The sequence below is a fragment of the Anolis sagrei genome, chromosome X, assembly GCF_037176765.1.
Source record: "Anolis sagrei isolate rAnoSag1 chromosome X, rAnoSag1.mat, whole genome shotgun sequence".
Classification (NCBI taxonomy): Eukaryota; Metazoa; Chordata; class Lepidosauria; order Squamata; family Dactyloidae; genus Anolis; species Anolis sagrei.
In genome coordinates this window covers 27,869,280-27,895,387 of record NC_090034.1, presented here as the reverse complement: position 1 = coordinate 27,895,387, position 26,108 = coordinate 27,869,280, and the positions used below count along the sequence as shown (strand labels likewise).

General features: G+C 41.0%; 1 protein-coding gene across 1 annotated transcript; it reads left to right on the top strand.

The window, feature by feature from the left end:
• Positions 1 to 681: 681 nt before the first annotated feature.
• On the top strand, positions 682 to 25,829 carry LOC132781763 (serine/threonine-protein kinase VRK3-like). The gene is made up of 14 exons (XM_060786205.2): positions 682 to 831; positions 6,274 to 6,404; positions 8,281 to 8,430; positions 9,625 to 9,765; positions 14,678 to 14,730; positions 16,823 to 16,889; positions 17,085 to 17,169; positions 18,918 to 19,020; positions 20,171 to 20,263; positions 21,637 to 21,769; positions 22,468 to 22,588; positions 23,497 to 23,555; positions 23,652 to 23,800; positions 25,508 to 25,829. The coding sequence occupies exons 1-13, from the start codon at positions 737 to 739 to the stop codon at positions 23,798 to 23,800; spliced, it is 1,380 nt and encodes a 459-aa protein (XP_060642188.2). The 5' UTR covers positions 682 to 736; the 3' UTR covers positions 25,508 to 25,829.
• The last annotated feature ends 279 nt before the right edge of the window (positions 25,830 to 26,108 follow it).

Here is a 26,108-nt window from a genome sequence, read left to right as displayed (position 1 = left end):
AATACTATGATAGTCATAAAAATAATAAAATAATTACTGTATTGTCGAAGGCTTTCATGGCCGGGATCACTCAGTTCTTGTGGGTTTTTTCGGGCTATATGCCCATGTTCTAGAGGCATTTCTCCTGACGTTTCGCCTGCATCTATGGCAAGCTTCCTCAGAGGGTGAGGTCTGCTGGAGCTGGGAAAAAAGGGGTTTATATATCTGTGGAATGACCAGGGTGAGACAAAAGGCTTTTGTAAGTTGGGCTAGGTGTGTCTCACCCTGGTCATTCCACAGATATATAAACCCCTTTTTTCCCAGCTCCAGCAGACCTCACCCTCTGAGGAAGCTTGCCATAGATGCAGGCGAAACGTCAGGAGAAATGCCTCTAGAACATGGCCATATAGCCCGAAAAAACCCACAAGAACTGAGGGAAAATAATTACTGTAATCATTAATACAAAAACAATAAAATAACCATTATAATAATAAACTAATCGGTTTAATAATTTAGAAAATCAATATAATGATATTATAAAAATAGCATAATAAAATGTAATAATATAAAATAATAATATGATGATGATGATATTGATGATAATAATAATGACGGTGCCGGCGGTTGGGAGGGATTGTGGGCGGGCCTGCGGGCGCTTCTTGGCTCCTGATAGGCCGGCCTCCTCCCTCCCTCCCATATCCCTTAGCGCCTACCTCTGAAGCGAGGCCTCTCAGGCTGGGGAGTCGCGTGAAGCGCCATGCAACGGTTGCGGGGCAAGAGGGCCCGCGCCGGGCCGGGAAAGGCGGCGGAGAAGCAGCAGGAGGCGAAGAGGGGGAAGCCTGCGTGCGGCAGGTGCGTCAAGGAAGCAGGCAGGCCTCCAGAAAGAAAGGACGATGTCTCCATTATTATTATTATTATTATCTCTCCTGAAGGCGACTCAAAGCGTCTATGTATCGATTACTGATATTACAATGTATTATTATTACTATTATTATTACTTTATATTATTATTATTATTAGTAGTAGTAGTAGTAATAATAATAATAATAGTATTATGTTTATTCATACCCCGCTTTATCTCTTCCAAAGCAGATTCAAAGCAGCTATTATCTATTATTATTATTATTATTATTATTATTATTATCTTTATTTGTACCCCGCTAGCATCTCCCGGAGGATTCGATGCGGCTTACAATAGGCCGAAGCCCAACACAATACACAATACAACATCTGGCAAATAAAAACAGTTAAGCAGAAAAACAATAACAATGGTAATACAACAAGACATTATTAAAAACTGAGTCGGGCGAAGTAGGGGTACACGGTTAAAAGTGCTGATGTGTCAGAGGGGTGTGGGATTATGATATAAGTGCGGTGTGCAGTGTGCGGTGATTTTGGTACTAAAGTGCTTCTGGGATTTGGTACTGGGAGAATTCCTAATCTGAAAAGGCACATTGGAACAGCCAGGTTTTCAAATTCTTCCTGAAGACTGCCAGTGTAGGAGCTTGTCTGAGATCTTTCTTTTTATTACTACTACTACTACTACTACTACTATATTTATTTGTACCCCTTTATCTTTATCCCGAAGAAGACTCAAAGCGGCTATGTATCGATTTTATTATTATTATTGTTATTATCTTTATTCATACTCTGCTTAATGTCTCCTGAAGCAGACTCAAAGTGGCTATGTATTCTCTATTATTATTATTATTATTATTATTATTTGAAACACAACAAGATGAGTCCGCAGCAAACAAGATCACTCTACTGGCTATTGTATTAGATCACACATCGGACACTTCCCAAGTGTCTAGGACTGTGTGATGTATCAGCAAATAATGCGTGCAGATCCCAGTAAGGTGGCCTTCTGCAGCTGGCAGATGGTAATTTTGTCAGCACCCATTGTGTTTAAGTGCAAACCAAGGTCTTTAGGCACTGCACCCAGTGTGCCGATCACCACTGGGAGCACCTTGACTGGCTTGTGCCAGAGTCTTTTCAGTTCGATTTTTAAATCCTCATATTGTGTCAGCTTTTCCAGTTGTTTCTCTGCAATCCTGCTGTCACCTGGGATTGCAATATTGACAATCCATACTTTGTTTTTTAACACGATTGTGAGGTCAGGAGTATTGGGCTCCAAAACTCTGCCAGTCTGAATTCGGAAGTCCCAGAGTAGTTTGACATGTTCATTTTCTGTAACTTTTTCAGGCTTGTTATTTTATTTATTTATTTATTTATTTACTTCGCTTATATACCACAATTCTCAGCCCAAGGGCAACTCATTGCGGTGTACAACATAGAAAACAGGTGCAAAATACAAAACATAGTGTAAAATAATCCACAATTCATTATTATCAAAAAACATCTTATCAAAACATCAACATTACTACAGAAGCCATTCCGAATCGTCTCATCGTCAAAACCACAATCCAATAACATTTCCGTTGTTCCATTCCTATAGTCAAATTACCAGTCATTGCACTTCTTGTTCAAAAGCCTTCTTAAACAGCCAGGTCTTTAACTTCCTGCGGAATATCAACAGGGAGGGAGCTAGCCTGATGTCCACGGGAAGGGTGTTCCACAGCCGAGGAGCCACCACCGAGAAGGCCCTATCTCTCGTCCCCGCCAGCCGTGCCTGTGACGCAGGCAGGATCGAGAGCAGGGCCTCCCCGGACTTGTTATCCCACCAGTTCTTTGTTGTGTTATATTATTATTAGTATTTATTATTATTATTATTATTATTATTATTATACTCTACCATGGGTACTCGGCATTGCCCGGGTTATTTGAAAAAGTCAATTGTTTAATTGTACAAAATGCGTACGGTTGTGCATGAACTACAACTAACATTATGCCAGGTTAACCCTGAAAAGCCCCATCAGTACTTAATTTGCTCTAGATCAGTGGTTCCCAACCTTTTTTGACCAGGGACCACTTTGATCAGAGACCACTTTGACCAGGGACCACTCTCCAGCATTAGTACCAAAAGGGGCAGGGCTGGACAGCTCTGCAGAAAGGAGTAGAAATAAAATAAAATAAGAGGAAGGAGGTTTGCAGACCATATTTTCATTATTCGCAGCCCATGGCTGGGCCGTGGCCCACAGGTTGAGAATCACTGCGCTAGATGCATCATCGGTGGGGTTCAGTATGCTCTCTGGCTGTAGGGTAAACTACAATTCCCACTATGGTGAATCAGTCCCCTCAATCCCCTCCAGTAGGTTGAGTTAGTCATGGGGGTTCTGTGTGCCAAGTTTGGTCCATCATTGGTGGAGGTCACCGTTTCTCTGGTTGTGGGTAAATTACAACTCGGGAAAGTGAGTTCCCCCCAAACCCTGCTAGTAATCAAATTTCAACATATCAGGTATGTGTGCCAAGTTTGGTCCAGATCCATCAGTGTTTGGGTTCACAGTGTTTTCTGGGTGTAGGTGAACTACAGCTCTCCCAAATCAAGGTGAATTTCCCCCAAAGACTTCCAGTATTTTTTGGTAGTCATGGGGGGCTCTGTCTGCCAAGTTTGGTCCAATTCCATCTTTGGTGGAGTTCAGAGTGAGTGTTGATTGCTGGTGAACTATAAATCCCAGTACCTACAACTCCAAAATGTCCAGGCCAATTTCTCTCAAAACCCACCAGTATTCAAATTTGGGCACATGCATGCCAAGTTTGGTCCAGATCTATCATTGTTTGGGTTCATAGTGCACTCTGGATGTAGGTGAACTACAACTGCTATGAATCCATCCAAAGATTTCTGGTATTTTTTGTTGGTTGTGGGTGTTCTGTGCGCCAAGTTAGTTCCAGATCCATCGTTGGTGGAGTTTAGAGTGCTCTTAGATTGCAGGTGAATTATACAACTATAAATCATGGTGAATTCTCCCCAAACCCCTCTAGTATGTTCAGTTGCTGATCAATTCCACTGTTTGCTGTGTGCTATAGAAAACAATAGGAAAGGTATTGTCGAAGACTTTCACGGCCGGAATCACTGGGTTGTAGGTTTTTTCGGGCTATATGGCCATGTCCTAGAGGCATTCTCTCCTGACGTTTCTACCTCTGAGGATGCTTGCCATAGATGCAGGTGAAACGTCAGGAGAGAATGCCTCTAGGACATGGCCATATAGCCCGAAAAAACCTACTACAACCCAATAGGAAAGGGTTATGGGAGAGGCAGTGGGCGGGATCATGCAAATTCCACACCAATGGAGAGAGTAAGAAACACTTGGATGTCTGTGGTGGAGGAAAAACAGAAAATCTAGTATGAAATTGTTCCTGTATGAAAGCCTTCACTTGGGTGGTGGACAGTATGGTGTTTGTGGAGAACATTGGCGGGCTCTTGTACATGTTCATGGTGCTCACTATAACCCACAATGTCACTGAAGAGACGGCTATTGCTGCCTCCTGAGTAGAGGAAGCTGTAACTGTTTGTGGAAGCTTGTCTGTGTAAGTGGACATATTTTCACTTTTATTATGTGTATAGATTATTATTCTTATTATGTTTATTAATACCCTGCTTTATCTCTCCCAAAGGAGACTCCAAGAAGCCATGTATCTATTATTATTATATATTATATTATTATTTATTATATTATTACATGTATTATATTATTGTTATATTTCTTTATACCCACTTTATCTCTCCCGAAGGAGGCCCCAAGTGGCTATGTATCTATCATTATTTTAAATACATGTTTTGGTGTTAAAAAGTACAGTTTGGACATCCTTTACCCCAAATTCTCCCAAAGAACCCTGATTGTAGTCTACACTGCCCTATAACCCAGTTTGTGAATCCAGATTATCTCCTTTGAATCTGATTCATAAAGTCCAGCTCAAAGCAGGAAGGGCTTCTCCTGGGGATCTCACAGGAAGAAACGATCTGCCGAACAGCTGGGACCTGAGCCATATTGGGATTTATCTACTGTGAATTTGTACCCGGAAAGAAAGTGCAAATATTACATGCTTTTCCTTATGCCTAATTATTTATTTATAGCATTTCCGTATCGCCTCCCAGTTAAAACAACACAAAGAGAATTTAAACAAAAAAAACTTTTTAAAAACTCATAAAAGGAGTCAAAAACAATCCTAGCATCCAGTTTTAAAACTGTTTGAAACAGTAACTTGAAACTTCATTTTTTTAACAAGCTTGAAAATGGTTCTGAATAAATTCCACTTTACGACAGATCAGAGACAGATTAGAGAACAAATAGGCGGAGTGAACAGGAAGCAGATACAGAAGTATTTAGGTTTTGTTTTGTTTTTGTTTTTTTAAAAGGGAATGCCTGTATTTTTACATATGTACATAAGGAGATGTCTCGAAGATAGGACCCCAGTAAAGGATGCTCACTCAATCAGGACTTGAAATGATGGTAGATTGAGAACTGTTTTCAGTTGGAAAGAACGTATATATTGTCTTCCTTTTTGAGATTTTTTTGGGATTGGTGTTTTGTCAGAGTTGCCTGATATTGGCTGGAAATCCTGTTAGTCACAGCTAGAGTAGACTCATTCAATCTGCTTCTTGGCCTTTTGGCTAAGATCAAGTGTAGAATAATGAGTCAACCGACATAGGGTAAATCCCATGAATTCAATGGGTCTGTTTCATTCAAGTGTACAGCCAGACCTCCACGTTTACGGATTTCATGTTTGCAGATTCAACTACTCACGGTAATTTAATCCAGACATTCTCTAGGAATGTTTAGATCCTTCTGCACCACCATACAGTCAACTTCATCTGCTGGAAATTGGCATTAGCTTTATCAATAGTGATGTAGAATGGTGCAGAGACACATTTTGAAGCACAGGGTTCCATCTAAACCATTTTAAACAGAGGCTCAAGACTTCAGACTGTTGGGGGGCTGGGCTGTCGTTTGTTGTGGTTGTTGTTGTTGTTGTGGGCCTTCAAGTCATTTCAGACTTAGGATGACCCAATCATAGCATTTTCTTGTCAAGATTATTCTGCTTTTGTCTTCCCTCAAAGGCTTTATTTATTTTTATAGTGTGGGTAGGCAATTGCTTCTGTTCTCTCTTGTTTTTAATGTTTTTCATTGTGTTATATTAAAGCAACAATTAATATCTTCGTAGACAAAAGAGCCCCATCTAGATGATGTAGCCTCCAAATTCGGATTAAGATATGTTTTTCTATTTTGACATTGATTTGTTTGTTTATTTACTATATTTCGACCCTGCTCTATCTCACTCCAAAGGGGACTCAGAGCAGCTTACAGTTTTGGCAATCATTCAATGCCACATTGCAATAGAAATATACAAATGCAACACATTGTTCTCTTTTTCTTCTTGATTTTTTCCTCCCAGAATGGCTCATTTTTGTCCACAGTGCGGGCAGGAAGCACAGGCAGTGTTTAACTTCTGCCCTTCTTGCGGAGGCCGGTTGCCTAAACAAGAAGAGGAGCCTATGCAAATCACACCATCTTCTTCACTAAAAGGTATAAATGTAGATCTCTAAAACATTAACATGGTGTATCTGAAGGCCAAAAGGAGTATTTAGTAGCTTAGAATTGAATAGACTAGTTTCTACAGTTGTGTCCAGGTGGGATGAAAGCATAGTGCGGGGCCATTCTGTTTGCCCTGAGAAAGATGTCTAGGCTGAGACTGCAGTGCTTTGGAAGATATGGCTCATTAGAAAATACATCAATGTTTTGTCTAAGGGCCCTTCCACACAGCCATATAATCCAGAATATCAAGGCAAATAATCCACAATATCTGCTTTGAACTGGATTACCTGAGTCCACACTGCCATGTAATCCAGTTCAGTGTGGATTTTATGCAGCTGTGTAGAAGGGGCCTAAGGTAGAAGACAATAAGAGGGAGATCACACTACAGCTGAACAGACAACCAGAAAAGCTACAACCTTCAGTTGTGCAATCCTGTGTCTTGCTATTAGACTCTAGGGAAATCCCTCTGTCAACAAGAGCTTGGTGGTGGGTCATTAAATATTGGATTAAGGTCAGTGTTTTCAGGCTGGATTCAGGTCTGATTCACCACCTAGCCCAGGATGATTACACTAGCAACTGGTTCAAGCTTAACTCTAAAAGAGCCTCTTCTATCAATCTTACTTCACTTTCTTATCTCATTTGGGTTATGACATGGCACTGAAATCTATCAAAGACTGTGGGACATTGCCTTCTGTGAGCTGCGCTTTTGCTCATATGTTTCTTGTTCCCCAAACACCCTGAGTATAAACACTATGCTGGGCCTTTTTATGAAGCAACTTATCTTAAGAACTTGACTGTGGACAAATATTGCTGCCTATTATCCAAGGCAAGGTGCAACATGTTTCCATCCAAAGTGCATTGATGTAGATTTGCAGGAGGGAGTCCCATACAATGCAAGAATTTGCCCTTATAGTAATAACCAGGGTGTTGAATATATGTCTCATATCTTATTGTCCTGCAGTTTTTACAAGCAGTCTTGGCTACATATTATTTATCCACTGGTGAGCAACGTTCCTTGTAGATCAGCCCAATTCCATGTTAAATTCTTACTAGGCAACAATTTCCCCTAATAAGCTGTTGCCAAGTTTCTCTCTGAGGAAGCCAGGATAAGACAACTTCCTGTATTAGACTCCGGTTTAAACTTGCCTTGTATATGTTCACAGTGTTTTTACCCATGTTCATATGCTTCTAGAATCGCACTCGTTTAGGAATCTGTTGTTCACTTTTTCTGCTGAGCCAATTGGGTATTTGGAGCACAATCTAGATTGATTGATTGATTGATTAAAACAACCTTGAGTTTGGTTGTAGCTTTTTGGTTTGCAAGAAGTGAACCAGGCTGTTAATAACTGGGTATTGTGGAGGTCTCCCAGTCATAGGATTGCCAGAAGCCATGGTCAATCCAAAGGGGATTAATAACAACAAAGAACAAATGCTTCTGATACTAATCCAATTGTTTGCTCACTTCCGCTGTGCATTGGGACTCAAAATACTGTTCATTGAGATTCCAGAAGTCTTTATAAGCAAGATGCAAATGAAGAGACTTTCAGAAAACCATTCATGAAGTGTTCTTGTTCTCTAGCTTTATTTGCAGTTGCTCTGCTTTTTCAGTTTTTTTTTAATGAACAGATCTCTGGTTTTATACACTGTGAAAAAAATTTCCAATTTAAAAAATTTGGACAATCCAAAAATGGATGAAGGGAAGATACAACTAAGGAAAATATTTTGGTATGTGAATGCTAGACCTATGTTACTTCTTGCTGCTGCCAGGCTCCTCAGATGCTATGTTTTGGAACTACTGGCATCATGCTCACCTTTTTTAAAAACAAACTTTTGTCATTATGATAATGTCACCTTTGTTTTTGCCCAGGACTAAGTCAGGAAATCCAGGATCAGCTGCAAAGACCTGCTGCAATGAAAAAAGTGGAGTTGGCTTTACCAGACAAAGAAAAAGCCTCTGCTTCACCTAAACGAGCTCTTGCACAGAAATCAGCATCTACTGTGTCTCCAAAGGCACAAAGTGAGGATTGCAAAGATTCCCTTTGACAGATAGCAATGCTTCATCATGTCTCTTAGGGATTCCCAGAACCATAATTGGGTTCTCCCCCCCCCCCCCCCCCACGGGTGCTGTACATATGAATCCAAAAGACATTCCAAAGGTTACAGTTTGTCTGAGAAAATTCTAGCACGCCTAACTGGCTCTCAGCTATTTCTTGCTCATTTACCTGCATTGAATTTGATCTTTTTTCTTCAGTTCACTGCACTTTTATCCTGTTCCTCCTTCAATGAACCCAGTAAAATTGTGTCTTTGAAAAAGAAGTCTCAAAAATCCTGTGAGGCATTCTAGACTGAAGGAGTGAATGGCATCAAACTTCTGTTTATAGATCTCCAAAACTGGAGAACCCACTACGTTTCAAGGCAGTGTATTCCACTGTCAAATTGCTCTCACAATAAAGCCATATCCTCACTGAGGAATTGTAGCAGTTTGACAATGTATTAACTGTCATGGCTCAATTCTGTAGAATCCAGGGAGATCCTCTCCAGAAGACCTTAGAGGTTGTGTGGGTTTGTAGGGGAAGATGCGGTCACAAAGATAGGCAGGGTCTGAACCATTTAGAGCTTTATAGGTAATAACCTGCACCTTGAATTGGGACTGGAAACTTATTATTGGCAGCCAGTGAAGCTGTTTAAACAGGGGGGGTTGACTGCTCCCTGTAACTTGCTCCAGTTAGCAACCTGGCCGCCAATCTTTGTACCAACTGCAGTTTCCGGGCCATCTTCAAAGGCAGCCCCATGTAGAGAGCATTACAGTAATCCAACCTTGAGGTAACTAAGGCGTGGACCACGGTGGTCAAATCAGACTTCTCGAGGTATGGTTGCAGCTGGCACACAAGTTTTAACTATGCAAAGGCCCTCCCAGCCGTCCGGGATCCAGGGAGCTTCCTTGAATTGAGGTGGAAAAGAGTAGTAGAGTTTCGTGTCATCTGCATACAGATGGCACCCAATTCCAAAACTTTGGATGGACTCGCTCAGTGGTTTCATGTAGATGTTGAAGAGCATGGGGGAGAGAATGGAACCTTGTGAGACCCCACAGGTCAAAGGTCAAAAGAGTCTTTGCATTTTATTTTTTGTTAACAACAAACATCACTGTCTCCCCTAGTGATGCAGGAGCTTGCAAATACAAGTAACCCGTATTTGTCTTTATTTTGGAAAGCAAAAGCCAGTCCCCGATCTCCCAAAAAGAGCCGAAGTGTGAGGCCTCTCCCTGAGGGCCAGATCCTGACCGACCTGAATGATAAACACTGGGTTCTTAGAAAACTTCTGGCCGAGGACGACAGTGGGCTCATCTATGAAGGTACAAAATATGATTACATGGATAACACATTGGACCCAGTATGCCGTTCTGTTCTATGCTCTAATTTCTGAAAGGAAGTCTATGGTGAAACTAAGATAACTTGCCCTTATATGTGCACCAGAACCATTTCTGTGGACTTATTTCAGGCCGATGATTATTTTGGGGCTTATTTGTTTTATTATTGCCTCAAAAAGACAGTAGTTCTTTCTCCTACCCTGGACATCATGCCACAGGAATACATAGAAGCCCCACTTGCCTAGTTTCCAACATACCTCACAACCTCTGAGGATGCCTGCCATAGATGTGGGTGAAACATCAGGAGAGAATGCTTCTGACACATGGCCAGACAGCCCGGAAAACTCACAGCAACCCCAGTGATTCTGGCCATGAAAACCTTTGGCAACACATTAAATGGATAGGTTTTCCAATCTAAAACATTTCATTTCATATACGATCCTATCTTACTTTCCTTTCTGGTTAAGATAGCATTACCAGGATCTGATATGCCACATAGAAAGAAGTGTTAGAAGTAAAGGCAGTCCCTGAGTTACAAACATCCGACTTACAAATGGTTCATAGTTCAGATCAGGGCTGAGACAACAGGAAGTTAGAGGAATATACCCCTAGAAAAGGAAACTCGCTCCTCCAGGAGATATTGTCCTGGTGAAAAAGGGTCTCCACTGAAGCTTCATCACCAAGCCTTGTTTCCACAACAAGCCAAATTTTCCAAAATCTAAATCTCAAATGGACAGGAAGTGAGTAAAATCTTCCAAACCGGGGAACAGACAGCAAAACAAACACCACAAGGCTTTCACACACGCATACACACACACACACACACACACACACACACTGCCAGAAGTGATTAGAGCAGCCCCCACCCTCATATCCTTTAGGAAGAATATGAAGACTTACCTGTTTGAAATAGCTTTTAATTGGTCTGTAACAGAAGCCCAGGATTTTATAGAATAGTAGAGTTGGAAAAGACCTCGTGGGCCATCCAGTCCAACCCCAATCTGCCAAGAAGCAAGAAAATCACATTCAAAGTACCCCCAACAGATGGCCATCCAGCCTCTGTTTAAAAGCCTCCAAAGAAGGAGCCTTCACCACTCTCCGGGGCAGAGAGTTCCACTGCTGAACAGCTCCCCTTACAGTTAGGAAGTTCTTCCTAATGTTCAGGTGGAATCTCCTTTCTTTCCTGCAGTTTGAAACCATTGTTCCGCATCCTAGTCTCCAGGGTAGCAGAAAACAAACTTGCTCTCTCCTCCCTATGACCTCACCCTCATCATGTCTCCTCTTAAACTTCTGTTTTGCAGGCTAAACTTGCCAGCTCTTTAAACCACTCCTCATAGGGCTTGTTCTCCAGACCCTTAAACATTTTAGTTGCCCTCCTCTGGACACATTCCAGCATAGAGTCAACATCTCCCTTCAATTGTGGTGCCCAGAAATGGACACAGTGTGATTCCAGGTGTGGTCTGACCAAGAAAGAAGAGAGGGGTAGCATGACTTCCCTGGATCTAGGCACTAGACTCCTATTTATGCCGCCACATGACATTGTTGGCTCATGTTTAACTTGTTCCCCATGAGGACTCCAAGTTCTTTTTTCACACAAACTGTTATCAAACCAGACATTGTCCCCCATTCTGTATCTTTGCATTTCATTTTTTCTGCGTAAGTGGAGTGTCTTGCATTTGTCCCTGTTTTTTTTTTTTTTTTTTTGGGAGATTCCTTACAAGGCAAGAAATATATCTTCATGATCAAGACGGTTTCAGAGTATGTCCAAATACATCTTGATATTACATCAATAAAAAAACAAGAATGGGAGCAGGCAACAAAGTACTCTCTTATGACTAGAGCTTTCTGACTATTTTACAGAAAGCTCTAGTCATAAGAGAGTACTTTGTTGCCTGCTCCCATTCTTGTTTTTTTTATTGATGTAATATCAAGACTATTTTACATATACAGGCATAAACAATTGCAAAAACCCAATTTGCGTAAATTGAAAGATGTCCAAAATCATAATCAAATGTTTCATTAGCATTATGCCAACATATTTAATTTTTCCAGGAATCACTTTTTTCTACTTTATAGCATTCCAGCTTGTCCACATAGTATTACATATATTTTTTAATTCTTTCCCTTTTCTTTTCTCCCCCCCCCCCCCTTTTTCTCCCTTCCCTTTCTTTTCTTGACAACCATACATAATCCCTTTTCTAAACATCCACATAGTATTCACGTCTCAGGAGTTCCACCATAACACATATACCATGGAAAAGAAAGTCACACCAAAAGATCAACAAAAGATTCCTCATCATTTCTTTCTTCAGAAGGAAGTCAAACCATTTGACGAAAATCAGGCTTTTGTATTCGTCAGTCTTGGAATCCCCATGTTGAAATAGCCTTTCCTTCTAAAAACCTTTTGAAGGGTTCCCAGTCTTTCCTAAATTCTGAAGGGTCTTTTGACTGGAGATATCCCGTCAAATGTCCATCTCTGCCACTTCTGCCACTTTCATGATCCATTCCTCCATTTCCGGTGTTTCCTCCAATTTCCAGGCTTGTATGTAAACGATTCTTGCAGCAGTTACCATCATGGTGAAGAGTTTGTCATGTGACTTCAGCAGTGATCTGTCTGTTATTCCTAGTAGGAATATTTCTGGATGCATAGGTATTTTTAGCTTTAATATTTTTTTCAATAGTTTTATGGACTTTAATTCAAAAGCTTTTTGCCTTCTTGCAAGACCACCACATATGGAAAAATGATCCTGTTGCTTGTTTACATTTCCAGCAAGTGTTTTTTAATTGTGGCTGCATTTTGGCTAATTTAGCAGGTGTCATATAGGACTGATAAAACATTTTATAGAAATTTTCCAGAAGTTAATAGCTTCTGAAAATTTTAATTTTTACACTCCAGAGATATTCCCAATTATCTAAACTGATCAAGTGGCCAATGTTTTTGGCCCATTTTACCATACATTCTTTGATATATTCATCTTCTGTATGCAATTTTAACAAGAGGTTGTAGAGCTTAGAGAGTTGTTTATTTCTTGATTGTAGTATCTTGTTAAAATCTGTCTTTTCTAGTTCAAATCCTGTCTGCACATCTTTTTGATACTGTTGGTGTATTTGTGCATATTCAAACCAGTTCATATTATAGCCTTGTTGGTTTATTTCTGTCAGTGTTTTCAGTTGGAGGTTACCTTGTGATTTCTTGAGTATTTCCACATATGTTGGCCATCTTTTACTACCTTTAGGGTTTCGACTTTGTTTGAAAGCTTCCTGGATTGAGGTCCATTGTGGTATTTTTGTATAAAATGTTTTTTTATATTTGTTCCAAATTTTCATCAGGGTTTTCCTAATTGGGTGTTTGTTAAAATTTGGATCTTCTGCCACTTTTCCATAAATTAAGTAAGCATGTAAGCCAAATTTTAAAGTATCTCCTTCAAGAGTTATGAGACTTTGATTGTCAAGATGAATCCATTCTTTTAGCCAATTCACTATAGCTGCTTCTCTATATAATTTTAGGTTTGGGAGAGCCAGTCCTCCTCTTTTTTTAGTGTCTTGTAGATTTTTCATCTTTATTCTAGGTTTCTTCCCTCTCCAAATAAATCTCGTAAGTTCGGCATTCCAATTTGTAAGTTCTTTTTCCTTGATGTCCCTGTTGAACTTCATCTTGTTAGTTTTGGCCATTCATACCTCTAATCTGTTAAGATCATTTTGAATTCTGCTCCTGTCTTCTGGAGTATTGCCTCTCCCTCCCAATTTGGTGTCGTCTGCAAACTTGATGATCATGCCTTCTAACCCTTCATCTAAGTAATTAGTAAAGATGTTGAACAGAACTGGGCACAGGACGGAACCCTGCTTATGACACACCACACGTCCCTTCTTTCCAGGATGGAGGAAGCATTGGGGAGAATCACCCTCTGGGTTCGTTCACTTACCAATTATAGATCCACCTAACGGTTGTTTTGCCTAGCCCACAAGTCTACATAGGGACCACCAAACGCAGCATTGTCCAAACACGAATCAAGGAACATCAAAGGCACTGCAGACTACTTCAACCAGAGAAGTCAGCCATAGCAGAGCACCTGATGAACCAGCCTGGACACAGCATATTATTTGAGAACACAGAAATGCTGGACCACACCAACAACCACCATGTCAGACTACACAGAGAAGCCATTGAGATCCACAAGCATGTGGACAATTTCAACAGAAAGGAAGAGACCATAAAAATGAACAAAATCTGGCTACCAGTATTAAAAATCTCTAAAATTACAACAGCAAAACAGCAGAGAGGAAACAACCACGCACAGCTTAACACCTCTCAACAAAAGATTTTCCCAGGCTCAGCCAGGCCTTCAAATGCTAATGAAGGTGGTCAGTTGAAACATTCACACCTAGCTCCAGCAGAGAAGAGCTCTTTGCCCCACCCCAGCCATTCCACAGATATATAAACCCATTGTCCTAATTCCAACAGACCTCACTACCTCTGAGGATGCTTGCCATAGATGCAGGCGAAACGTCAGGAGAAATGCCTCTAGAACATGGCCCTATAGCCCGAAAAAACCCACAAGAACCTAGTGATTCCAGCCATGAAAGCCTTCAACAATTCATTGCTTCATGAACAACTTGTAACGGTGGAAGAATAATAATGAGCACTTAGGGGACTTAATCTAGAACTTTAACTAGTCCTGTGATACAAAGACAGTCATCCAACTTGTAGAAATTGGAGATATCTATTGTTGCTAAACCATGTCAGAACCTGATGTTATTTAGGATTCAAATTTTGTAATGTTGCAATGACTGACTTGCTTTTGTGGCTTGATAGGGTCTTCCTTTTTAAAAAAGCAACAAAAAAAGCACTGTGATCTGTATGTATCCATAACCATCAATGTATTTCATCCTTCCACAGCAGAGCCAGCCTCTGGAGCTTGCCTTCCTAAGCAGAGATACACCCTCAAACTTGTGAGTCCAGATCTCTGTGTCAGGTGTAGCAGAACTATTGAAACGGAAGCTTGGCAAATCCAAAATGGCAAATGCAATAGGAAGGGCTATCGTAGGCCTGGGCCAACTTTGGCCCTCCCTCCAGGTGTTTTGCACTGCAACTCCTACAATTCCTAACAGCCAGTAGGCTGTTAGGTATTGTGGGAGTTGCAGTCCAAAACACCTGGAGGGCCCAAGTTAGTAGAGGACACTAACACTCTTGACTGCTGGGTAATCTGATTCTGTACCTTAGATCAGTGTGGCTGTTTGTTAGGCCAGAAGCAAGAGTCTTTATGGCAACAGGCAGGAATTTGTGTGGTAAAGGGAGTCAGGTTGGAATCTCATCTTGGTACTTTTTCTATTTTGAAGACTGGGTTCTTTTGATTCTTTGGCTGGCTTTGAATAATCAGGGCTTGCTAACATTTTCAACCCAAATCAGTCCCCTGCTTCCCTTTGAAATTACATTTTGTATCCCCCATCTTTGGCACTCAGACACTCAAATGTATCTCTATAGTTATTAAACTGTGTGTTCTTTCCTATTCTGTTTCCTATTCTCTGAAATTTAAATGATAATCATCATTGAATTAAACTTGCAGGCAACCTGCTCAGTCATAACCATCTGTAACCTCTCCTGGGCTTAATAAGAAATCCTAATGACTTCTCAAGGGCTTAAATAATGAAAGAGAGGATGCAGAGGGAAATGAGCAACACCAGTAAATTGTGGGTTAGATATATACATGGAGTGGGTTTGTAAGCTTTGTAAGGCATAGCAACTCCAATCTGCATAATCAAGGAAGCTTCCACTTCAGCCCCGTCTACACTGCCATATAATGCAGTTCCAACTGCATTATATGCTCAGTGTAGACTCATATAATGCAGATTTAACTGGGTTATATGACTACACTGCCGTATTATCCAGCGCAATGCAGTTAAACTGCATTCTGAAACTTGATGATATGGCAGTGTAGATGGGGCCTCATATAATCCAGTTTAAATGTTATGTATGTGTTATGTTTAGTGGTTTTAATTGATTTTAAGTTCATAGTTATATGTAGTAATTCGTTATTATGATTTCTTTGTGTACTGTATGCTGACATTGAATTTTTGCCATTAGTATGTTGTAAACCATGTTGTAAACTGCCTCGAATACCCCCAGGAGTGAGAAAGGCGGTATATAAATACAGTAAATAAATAAATAAATTTAGTGCAGTTCAATCTGCATTATACGACTCTACACTGACACTATAATGCGCTTCAAACTGGGTGATATGGCAGTGTAGATGGGACATCATATAATCTGGTTTAATGCACTTCAACCTGCATTATATGAGTCTACACTGACCCTATAATCCAGTTCAAACTGGATGATATGGCAGTGCAGATGGGGCCTCATATAATCCAGTTTAATGCAGTTCAGTCTGCATTACACTGACCATATAATGTGGTTGAAACTGGATTATATTGCAGTGTAGATGGGGCCTGAGTCTACACTGCCATATAGTCACAAACCTTGTTTTCATTAATATTGTGTAACTTTTCACTATTGCTTTTATGTGATTTGTATTTTCTGTGTTGTTGTTTTTGGTCAAATTGTCTGTTTTGTTTATTTTGATTTGTTTCATTTATTGTTGTCTTTTATGGCACTGAATGTTTGCCTTTTATGTTGTGAGCCGCCCTGAGTCCCCATGGGGAGATTACTGTATGGGTGACTGTATGGGTGCTTTGTCCCTACGTATACCAAATAGTTCTCTTCTTTAAAAAGTGAAAAAAAGACAGATTGTTTATCTAATGCCCTTCATGTCAGAATTTGAATGATACTAAACACACTTATTGTTGCCTATGGTTCAAAAGGAAAACATCGCTAGTGATGTTTTCCTTCCTCTGTATGTCCCTAAGTACATTTCATTTCCACTACACCATTTCCTATCTGTAAAACAAAAATGGAAGTGTTGTTGTTGCCGCCTAAGAATACTGTTCAGTGTTTGAGGATATAAATGTTTACTGGTAATCAAAGATAATGTGGTGAAGAGGCAGAAAAAGGTGTATTCTTGCCAACTACAGTCTTCTGTCTTAGGACTGGAAAGACGGAATGATCTTCAATGAACAAAACTTCCTTCAGCGAGCCGCAAAGAAAGTCACCGGTAAGACTGGGGAATGAGCCAATATAGCATTAGGAGACAAACTTCACTCACTCTCTTAACAGAGTAAGGGAAAAGGTCAATTATGTCGTGTGTTACATGGCACTACTCTCACAGTAATGCAATACATAGTCAGCCTGGGTGGGTCTGCTTCTGTTCTCTCAAACTTCTCTCTAAACTTTTAATCTCCTTTTTTAGTAGAGAGATGGAAGAGACAGCATTCAGTGCCATTGCTGGGGATCCCGGAGTGTGTTGGTTTTGGCCTTCATGATGATTGCTACAGGTGAGGCAGCCTTGGCAAAGGTATTCTTGTGTACCATCTGTCCTCTTTACTGCCCATATCTTTCTTTGTCCGATAGTTTGCATTTCCACCACCAACCCAGCCCTTTTTGCTGCCTTTTGTATAATTGATGAATCTATTCTTCCTTACCATGACTTCCTTTCCCCCCTTTCCTTTAAGTGCAGAAGGTGGTTCATGACAATCTATCTTGCCATAGTCAAGGTGAGGTGTTTGGTCTCTGTAATGTGTGATTACAGGAATGCTTTTATCTGTATCTTTTATGGAACTGAATTTTAAAGAGTGTTTGTAGAATATAGTATTTGTGTGTTCTTAACTGTGCTGTGACCTACCTCGAGCTGTGGGGAGAGGTGGGTAAGAAGGTTGTTGTTGTTGTTGTTGTTGTTATTGTTATCCAGGCAAGTAACTACAAAATCAGGAATGATTACTCTTCCTTGCTGTAAGTGAAAGAAACCTTTTCTCTCAACTTACAAACTTTACCAGACATAAAAGGTAATTATTTGTTTAAAAAGAGAGAGAAGGAAGGAAGGAAGGGAGGGAGGGAGGGAGGGAGGGAGGGAGGGAGAAAGAAGGATGGAAGAGAGAAAGAAGGAAGGAAGGAAGGAAGGAAGGAAGGAAGGAAGGAAGGAAGGAAGGAAGGAAGGTGAAAAAGAGAAAAAGTAGGAAGGCGAAAGAAGGAAGGAAGGAGAGAGAGAGGAAGAAAGAAGGAGAAAGAGAGATGGAAGGGAAAAAAGAAAAATACATTATTTCTGAGGTGGCTGAATGTTACAAGAAACTGCATATTATTATTATTATTATCATCATCATCATCATCATCCTGGTTTATCTATCTAAAAAGAGACTTAAAGCTGCACACAATAGAACCAATGCAATATAAGAACATAAAAGTCTTTCCTTTCAGCACAGTGTTGTAGTTACAAAAAAGAATTAAAATTTATGTTCTGATTGAAGGAGTTCCTTTTTTTTTAATCCACAGTAAAGCAAAATACTTTGCATATCCCTAAACATTGCAACTGTTTTGTGGGCTCACCTCTGGGCCTCCTTAAACAAGGGTGGCACTGGGTTGTTGCAGACCACATTGTTGAACCCCAAGAAAACCAGCAACAATACACTCTTTCTTCCAGTTGCGGTGTCCAGAAGAAGAGGTGTTTGTGTCACAAAAGAAATAAATTATCTAAAGCTGCTTGCTCTTCTTCCTTATTTTGTCTCTCGGCTCAGCTCTACAGCTGTAAACCTTTGAAGGCAGTATACACAGGTTACAGTGATGAAACAAAACAGTATAACTATGTCCTCTGACTTTCTTCTTAAAAGATTACAGCCTTGGCTTTCCCTGACGCCCCTCCTTTTTAATATTTAATATATTCAAAGAGAAAAATGGACTTTAGTGCTCCCCAGGACTCTCTTTTTATGTAATCTTCCCTTGCTACATTTCCTGCTTTGCGTCTTCTCATTTTAAAGTCTTCTGATAATACTACCTTTGAGGCGTACTGGCTTGGGGAGGGAAGCAGTGTAAATTTGAGAAGTCATGTCCATTGTGCTGCCGTAAATGCAGCTGAGATAAACTGCCTTCCTCCCATTTCATACTGATTACTGATAGTTTTCACTTCCAGCTTTCCATGGAACTGAAGAGGAATTAACTGATAAGAGAGATAAAAGGCTTTAATAATGGCTGCCTGGAGATAGCCAACAGATGATAGGAGTTCATGTACATCATTATTTCTTTTGACTGGCAGGTTTCTGGTGTTCCCTCATTTGGGTCGCTCGCTTCAGTCAATCCTGGATGATTGTGCAAACAAGATGACAGAGAAAGCGGTGCTGCAACTTGCTGTCAGGCTGGTATGAAAAAATTCCAAACAAAGGGGAAGTAGAGTAAAGTGGGTTTTTCAGAAATATTAGATAAGCCATACAATTGTAGGGTTTGCCACTGATAATGGGCTTGTAGGGGTAGCTATGCTATTGCAACAAAGTGGCTTAACTAGAGGTCCCATCGCTCCCTACCTTGATATCAGCTGTACCTTGAGCACCATTTTCCAGATGGGAAATAGTGGTCGCATTCATGTTATTCATGGTTGTGTTACCTTTGCTGCTCAATCAAAACAGTCTCCAGCCCCATCTAAACTACCATATGCAGTTTCAGAGCACAGATTGACTGCATGCAACTGGATTATATGGCAGTGTAGACTCAAATAATCCAGTTCAGTGCAATTCAGTCTGCATTAAATGAGGTTGGATCTACACTGCCATATATAAACTAGATGATCTGCTTTGAACTGGATTATATGACAGTTTAGACTCATATAATCCAGTTCAAATCAGATAATGTGGATTCACTGCTCCGATAAGATGGATTATATGGCTGTGTAGATCCAGCTTGAGTCTATGCTGACCATATAATCTATTTAAAACCGCATTATTTGGCAATGTAGATGAGGCCTCCTTCAAGAAGAAGGACTGTAAAGTTGTACGTCAGGTTCTTCACGCATTAGGACTTTGATGGCCATTGCTAAGCTCTGCATCACAGATGCAGAAACCAAGGCTTCCAGGCATTGCTGAGCATCTCCAAGAGCCTATTGACTGCATGTTGCTGTCAATCAGAGATGTACATGCAAAGGATGCAGCCACCCAAACTGTGTTATGGATCTTGCCATGACCTGTGGTTTAGTCAATCCTCTCAAAGATATCAGTTGCAGATTTCTTCAAGATTTGTGAAGAAACCTCTGCACTGCCATCCCACCAATAAACTTTCAGGATTCCTGCTTGACTCTTGCTAATAGCAGCAATTGGGGGCACTGTGGCTTCACTCTTTCCCCACAATCCCATATTTGTGTTCAGGCTGTGTGTGTGTCTAAGTGAAATAGAGAAAGGAAAATTATGCATGTGATGTCTGCACATAGACATGGGTGTCTGAGGCAGTCCTTGGTGCTTACAATGTTCTAGATCTCTGTTCTGAATGACATTTCTTCTCTGCCTTAAACTTTGTCTTTAGTTGGATGTCCTTGAATTCCTCCATGAGAATGAATATACCCACGGGGACATTGCTGCTGAGAACATCTATGTGAATCCAGCCGACCCTAGTGTGGTAAGGAATAAGACGGCAGCAAACAGCGAATATATTCAGACCAAAAAGAGTTCCTGTAGACTTGGAGAACCTTTTGGGTTGTTCTACCAAGCGTTCCCAAGTGTGGATGTCAAGAACCTTAAAGTTCATACATTCCATTCAAGACAACTCTACCCCAAAAAGTGTGAGGTTTTTCTCTCTCCTGCCAGAAAACATTGATTGTTGCTGCTTTAAAGACATGGGTTTTCTGAACCATAGTAATAAAAAAAAAGGCATTGTTCCAAGCTCAGAGTAAATACACACCCATGCTCACTTGCACACAATCTTATAGGAGATTGAGAGCTAGAAAGATAAAGAAGTGAGTGAAGCAGCTACAAACCAATTAGTAATTCGTTTCAGAGATTCGGATGGCCCCCACTTGGTTTTGTAAAGATTTTGAGGGGCCCCATTACAATTAGTAATCCAAATCTCTGAAGCTTCGTAATTGTTTCATTAAGATATGTTCCAATAGCGACAATGGGGAAAATTTTGAAAGGCTCATTTCTCCGACATTTTTATGAGCATCAGGGGAAACTTGGCACACTTATAGGCAACATTTCCCACTTTCAGCCTGTCAAATTTCAGAACGTTGCGGCAATCCACTGATTTTTAACCATTTAAAAAAGCTTTTACAAATAATAATAATAATAATAATAATAATAATACGACAGTGGGTTTTCCCCTTGAATTTCTGCACAATGAGACAACATAAGCAGGGCATCAATCCTGCAAAATTTTAGAAAGACTCATACATCTACCCTTTTCAAGGAAATTTTGGGAAAAACTAAATTAAAAATATTTTTTTAAAGAGGTGCCACCACGTTGAGGGGAGGAGACCGGCTTTGCAGAAAGCCTTGTGATTGGCTGGGGGGGGGGGGACAGCATGCCGCCGCCATTGTCCATCACCTCAGCCCCTTTGGCCCTTCCCACCCAGATAATTACGGGGTGGAAAAAACACAGCTTGAAACGCTCCGAAACAACAAATCTTTACTAATCTCTGAAAAGTTTTAAAGGCTTCCATTTTTGTAATACTTTGGAAAGGTCCGATTCCCATTAGTAGTTTGGAGAATTGTGTTAACAAATCATTCAAATCTCCAAATTACGAAACAGCCCTAGTATTTACCTTCTTATTGTGTAGCACATTGTAGCACTATACCCCTTCTTAATGTTAGTTTCTTTTTCTGGCTGCTGCAAAGATTCAGAGAGGGGCTTCGCGGAGCATGGCAATTCCTAAAAGTGGTGAGCAACTGGATCAAAGAGTGTCTTGCAAACCAGGCTGGGTTGTGAGCTTTTCATCTCTCTCTCCTGCCAGGCCCACCTTGCAGCTTGTTCAGCCTTCTCTCCCCTTCTGCTAGGTCACCATGGCGGATTACTGCTTTGCCTTCCGCTACAGCCCTGCGGGGAAGCATGTGCCTCAGCGAGAGGGCAGCAAGACCCCCCACCAGGGTACCTTGGAGTTCATCAGCCTCGACAGCCACAAAGGAGCAGGTGAGTTTCTGGTCCTGGAAAGAGATGCTCCATCTGGCATGGGCCAACTTCGGCCCTCCCTCCGTCCAGGTGTTTTGGACTACAATTCCTAACAGCCGGTAGAAGTTGTGATGCTCCCAAATATTGTGATGCTCTCAAAGATATCCAAGAAGAAGGAAGCTTGCAGCTTGGAAACAGTGCATTTGGAGCACCCTCCTCCCCTAAAGGGCCTGGTCTAAGGGATGGTGGGAGCTGTCATTTTCGCACAAGTCCTGTATCATTTCGCTTTTTGGGGTCATTTCCTCTGTTTTGGGGGCTGGGGTTATGAGTGATGATCACTCGTTGGTCTCTTAGGGGTGCAGTGTCCAAATTTGGTGTCAATTCGTCCAGTGGTTTTTGAGTTATGTTAATCCCACAAATGGACATTACATTTTTATTTATATAGATAAGTGCTCATCTGGTGGGTGACTTAGAGAGATAGGAGACTGAAACAGGGAACGGTTTTTTAGAAAGCCTACAAAACCTTATTGATTGATTTTAAAGCAATCAGAAGCCTGGAACGAATAATAAGAAACTGAATCACATTTTCATGCCGTAGTTTACTCACTGGATGGTTTTACTTTATGTGACTCCTAAGGCTGTATATCATCTGTAACTCTCCTATTTAATACTCTGCTCTTAATGTTTCTCTGGTGAATTTTTTTTTCCTGTCCTAATAGCACCATCCCGTAGGAGTGATCTTGAGTCCTTGGGGTACTGCTTAGTCAAGTGGCTCTGTGGCTTTCTCCCATGGTCTATGGAGCTGGCGAATCCATGCGCAGTCATGGAGAAGAAGGAAAGGTCTGTGGATGTGTATACTGTGATGACAAAGGCCCTTGTTTTATATCACGAGCATTCTCTATACTCCAGAAGTAGAGAAGAAAACTTCTAAAATATTTGGGGGGGGGGGGGGGGAGGATTGCCACGCTTATTATGGCAGTATTGTATCACTGCCTTTTTGGAGACAAATATCACATTCACCCAGTGGGTCAAGAGAAGTCTTTGATGGTAATCAGAGGGGAAGCAAATTTTAGCTAAATGTTAGATACATTCTTATAGTTGTTTGAGAGTCCCTTTGGGATGTGCAGGATTCTGTTTTACTGAAGATATTTCAGCAAAGACTGGACAGCTATATATCAAGGTAAAGGTAAAGGTTTCCCCTGACATTAAGTCCAGTCATGTCCGACTCTGGGAGTGGTGCTCATCTCCATTTCTAAGCCAAAGAGCTGGCGTTGTCCATGGACACCTTCAAGGTCATGTGGCCGGCATGATTGCATGGAGTGCCGTTACTTTCCCGCTGGAGTGGTACTTATTGATCTACTCACATTTGGATGTTTTTTAACTGCTAGGTTGGCAGAAGCTGGGGCTAACCACACAGGAGCTCACCCCACTCCCTGGATTCAAACTTTTTGGTCAGCAAGATCAGCAGCTCAGCGGTTTAACTCACTGCGCCACCAGGGGGCCCCTGCTATTTATCAAACAAGATGTAATTACATTCTCCATTGCAGATCCTGCACTGACAAAGGATTACCCCTAGGTGACTGCCAAGAATTAGGGGAGACCTTCCACTTGTATAATTCCTAGCTTAATTTTTGGTGGAAATAGGCAAGGATGTCCAGTGTTTCAGTGCAAAGTTCTCTGCTCAGCTTAACACTTTCCACATCTTGTTTGAAGGAATTACCGGTACTTCTTTCTCTATGCTTTTGTAGGTATAAATCAGATGTCATCAAGCATCCAAGCTTTTCCTATGGTTGGAAAGAAATTCCAGGTTCATTCTTCCTTCTTTGGGTTTTGTGACATTCATGTTGGGGAATACTTGTGTGATGCCTTCCTTCTCATTGACATTCCCAGCTATCTTTTCCAGAAGCCCTGCAAGGCTACCTGCTGCAAGTGATGTCCTTGGAGTATGAGGAGAAGCCAGAGTATGGAAAGCTGCGAGCCTTGCTGCGGAGTGGCCTGCAGCGGATGAGGACGGATGCCTATGACACTATGGACCTCAGGGTCGTGCCCTAGGTAATGCGCAGCTGACCCCGTTGACTCTCCCAGCCTCACACTTCTCAGATCAGGACTCAGGAGTTCCCTGGACACAAGGACCTCATGGACCATCCAGTCCAACCCCTTGTCATGCTTAATAATAATAATAATAATCATCATCATCATCATCATCACCATCCTTGGAAGAACCCCCAAGGGCCATCAAACCCAACCCCTTCCATGATTATTATTATTATAAATAACAATAGTGATAATCATAATCATAATATCATCATAGAATCCTAAAGTTGGAAGAAGCCCAAGGGCCAGCCAGTCCAACTCCCTGTCATGTCTAATAATAATAATAATAATAATAATAATAATAATAATAATATCATAGTTGCATGAGACCACATAGGCCACCCAGTCCAGCCCCTTCCATATTTATTATTATAAATAGTAATAATAGGATCATCATAGAATCAAAGAGTTGGAAGACATGTGTCTTAAGAAACAGCCTTCTTTCTCTGTCTCTCCAATTATGTGAATTTGAGTAGCTTTCCTGTTTCATCTCATTTCAGATATCAAAAGTATTTTTCTTCTTTTCCTGAATTACATTTGTATGTTTCCAAATGCTTTAAATAGTCTAAGAAATTATTAATTTTTTAGGTGTAGTCCAGACCACAGATCAGAACATGATGGACGTGTAATGCATTGCTGATGGTTGGGAAATGATCATATATTGAGGAATTGCATAAAGTTATTTATATTGCATCTACAGTTAGTGTTATCATAGGAATGCGGTTTGGTACAAAGTTGGACATTTTCAAACCTGTTGATACCTGTGAAACTGAGGCGAGTTTGCTCTGTTTTATTTATTTATTTATTTATTTATTTAAAACACTTATTATTCCGCCCTTCTCACCCCGAAGGGGACTCAGAGCGGAGCACAACATATACATGGCAAACATTCAATGCCTGGGTACAATACATAAACATTAAAAAACATTTATCTAAATATTAAAATACACCATTTAAAATAACACAATTTAAAACCGTCCTAGCCATCCGCATCAAATCCAATTGGCCCTGTCATCTTTCCCATTGTCGCTTCATTGCCCTGTCCCGAAAGCTTGGTCCCACAGCTAAGTTTTTACCATCCTTCTAAAGGACAGGAGGGAGGGGGCCAACCTGATCTCACAAGGAAGGGAGTTCCATAGCTGGGGAGCAATCACCGAGAAGGCGCTGTCCCTCGTCCCCACCTGTGACAATGGCGGGATGGAAAGCAGGGCCTCCCCGGAGGATCTTAATCTCCACGATGGTACATAGAGGGAGATGCGTTTGCACAGGAAATTTGGAGTGTACCTTTAGTGTTTTACAAAACATTAAGCCTTGCCACTGAGATGAAACCTTGATCCGTTTGAGGCTCTTTCAGAATACGTAGCTATGCCTATACTTAATAGGTAGACTTATTGCTTTTTCTTTGAAAACCAGCCTCCCCACAAGTATTTGCCTTTGTCCATGTTTTTTATAATCTTGGATTACTGTGCATACCTGCATGTCAACAAGCATTTCCCTGCAGCAGGAAACCTATTCAATCAGTGCAGATATTATCTTCGATATCATGCTGCGTTGTGAGCTAGATTTGAGACCATAATGCTGCTTGCCTGTCCATCCTGCCTAAGAACAGGTACAATCACCTGTTGTAGCTTTTACCCAGCAAGATTTGCCTCCTCTTTCCTTTAGGTTTCTAGCGGCATGGGAGCTGAATATCACGAGTGGCAGGAATAATGAGTTACGTTCCACGTTTGAGAAGCAGGGAGCTGGATCCACCGGCATGTCTTCCCGTTGGAGCGGCTGGCAGCAGAACTCCCAAGTTTTACATTAGAGTGAGAAGGAGAATTTCTTGGAACAGTTTGTTGAGATCTTTTGGTGATCTTTTAATTGGCTCCAGTTCTATTCAGTTTTGTGTCTTAATTAAACCTAGCTTAAACCGGAATCACTAGGTTCTTGTGGGTTTTTTCGGGCTATAGAGCCATGTTCTAGAGGCATTTCTCCTGACGTTTCACCTGCAACTATGGCAAGCATCCTCAGAGGTTGTGAGGTCTGTTGGAAGTAGGAAAAATGGGTTTATATATCTGTGGAATGGTTGGGGTGGGGCAAGGAGCTCTTCCCTGCTGCAGTTAGGTGTGAATGTTTAGCTGATCACCTTCATTAGCATTTGAAGGCCTGCCTGAGCCTGGGAAAATCTGTTGCTGGGAGGTGTTAATCTGTGCCTGGTTTTTTCCTCTCTGTTGTTTAGCTGTTATAATTTTTGAGTTTTTTAATACTGGTAGCCAGATTTTGT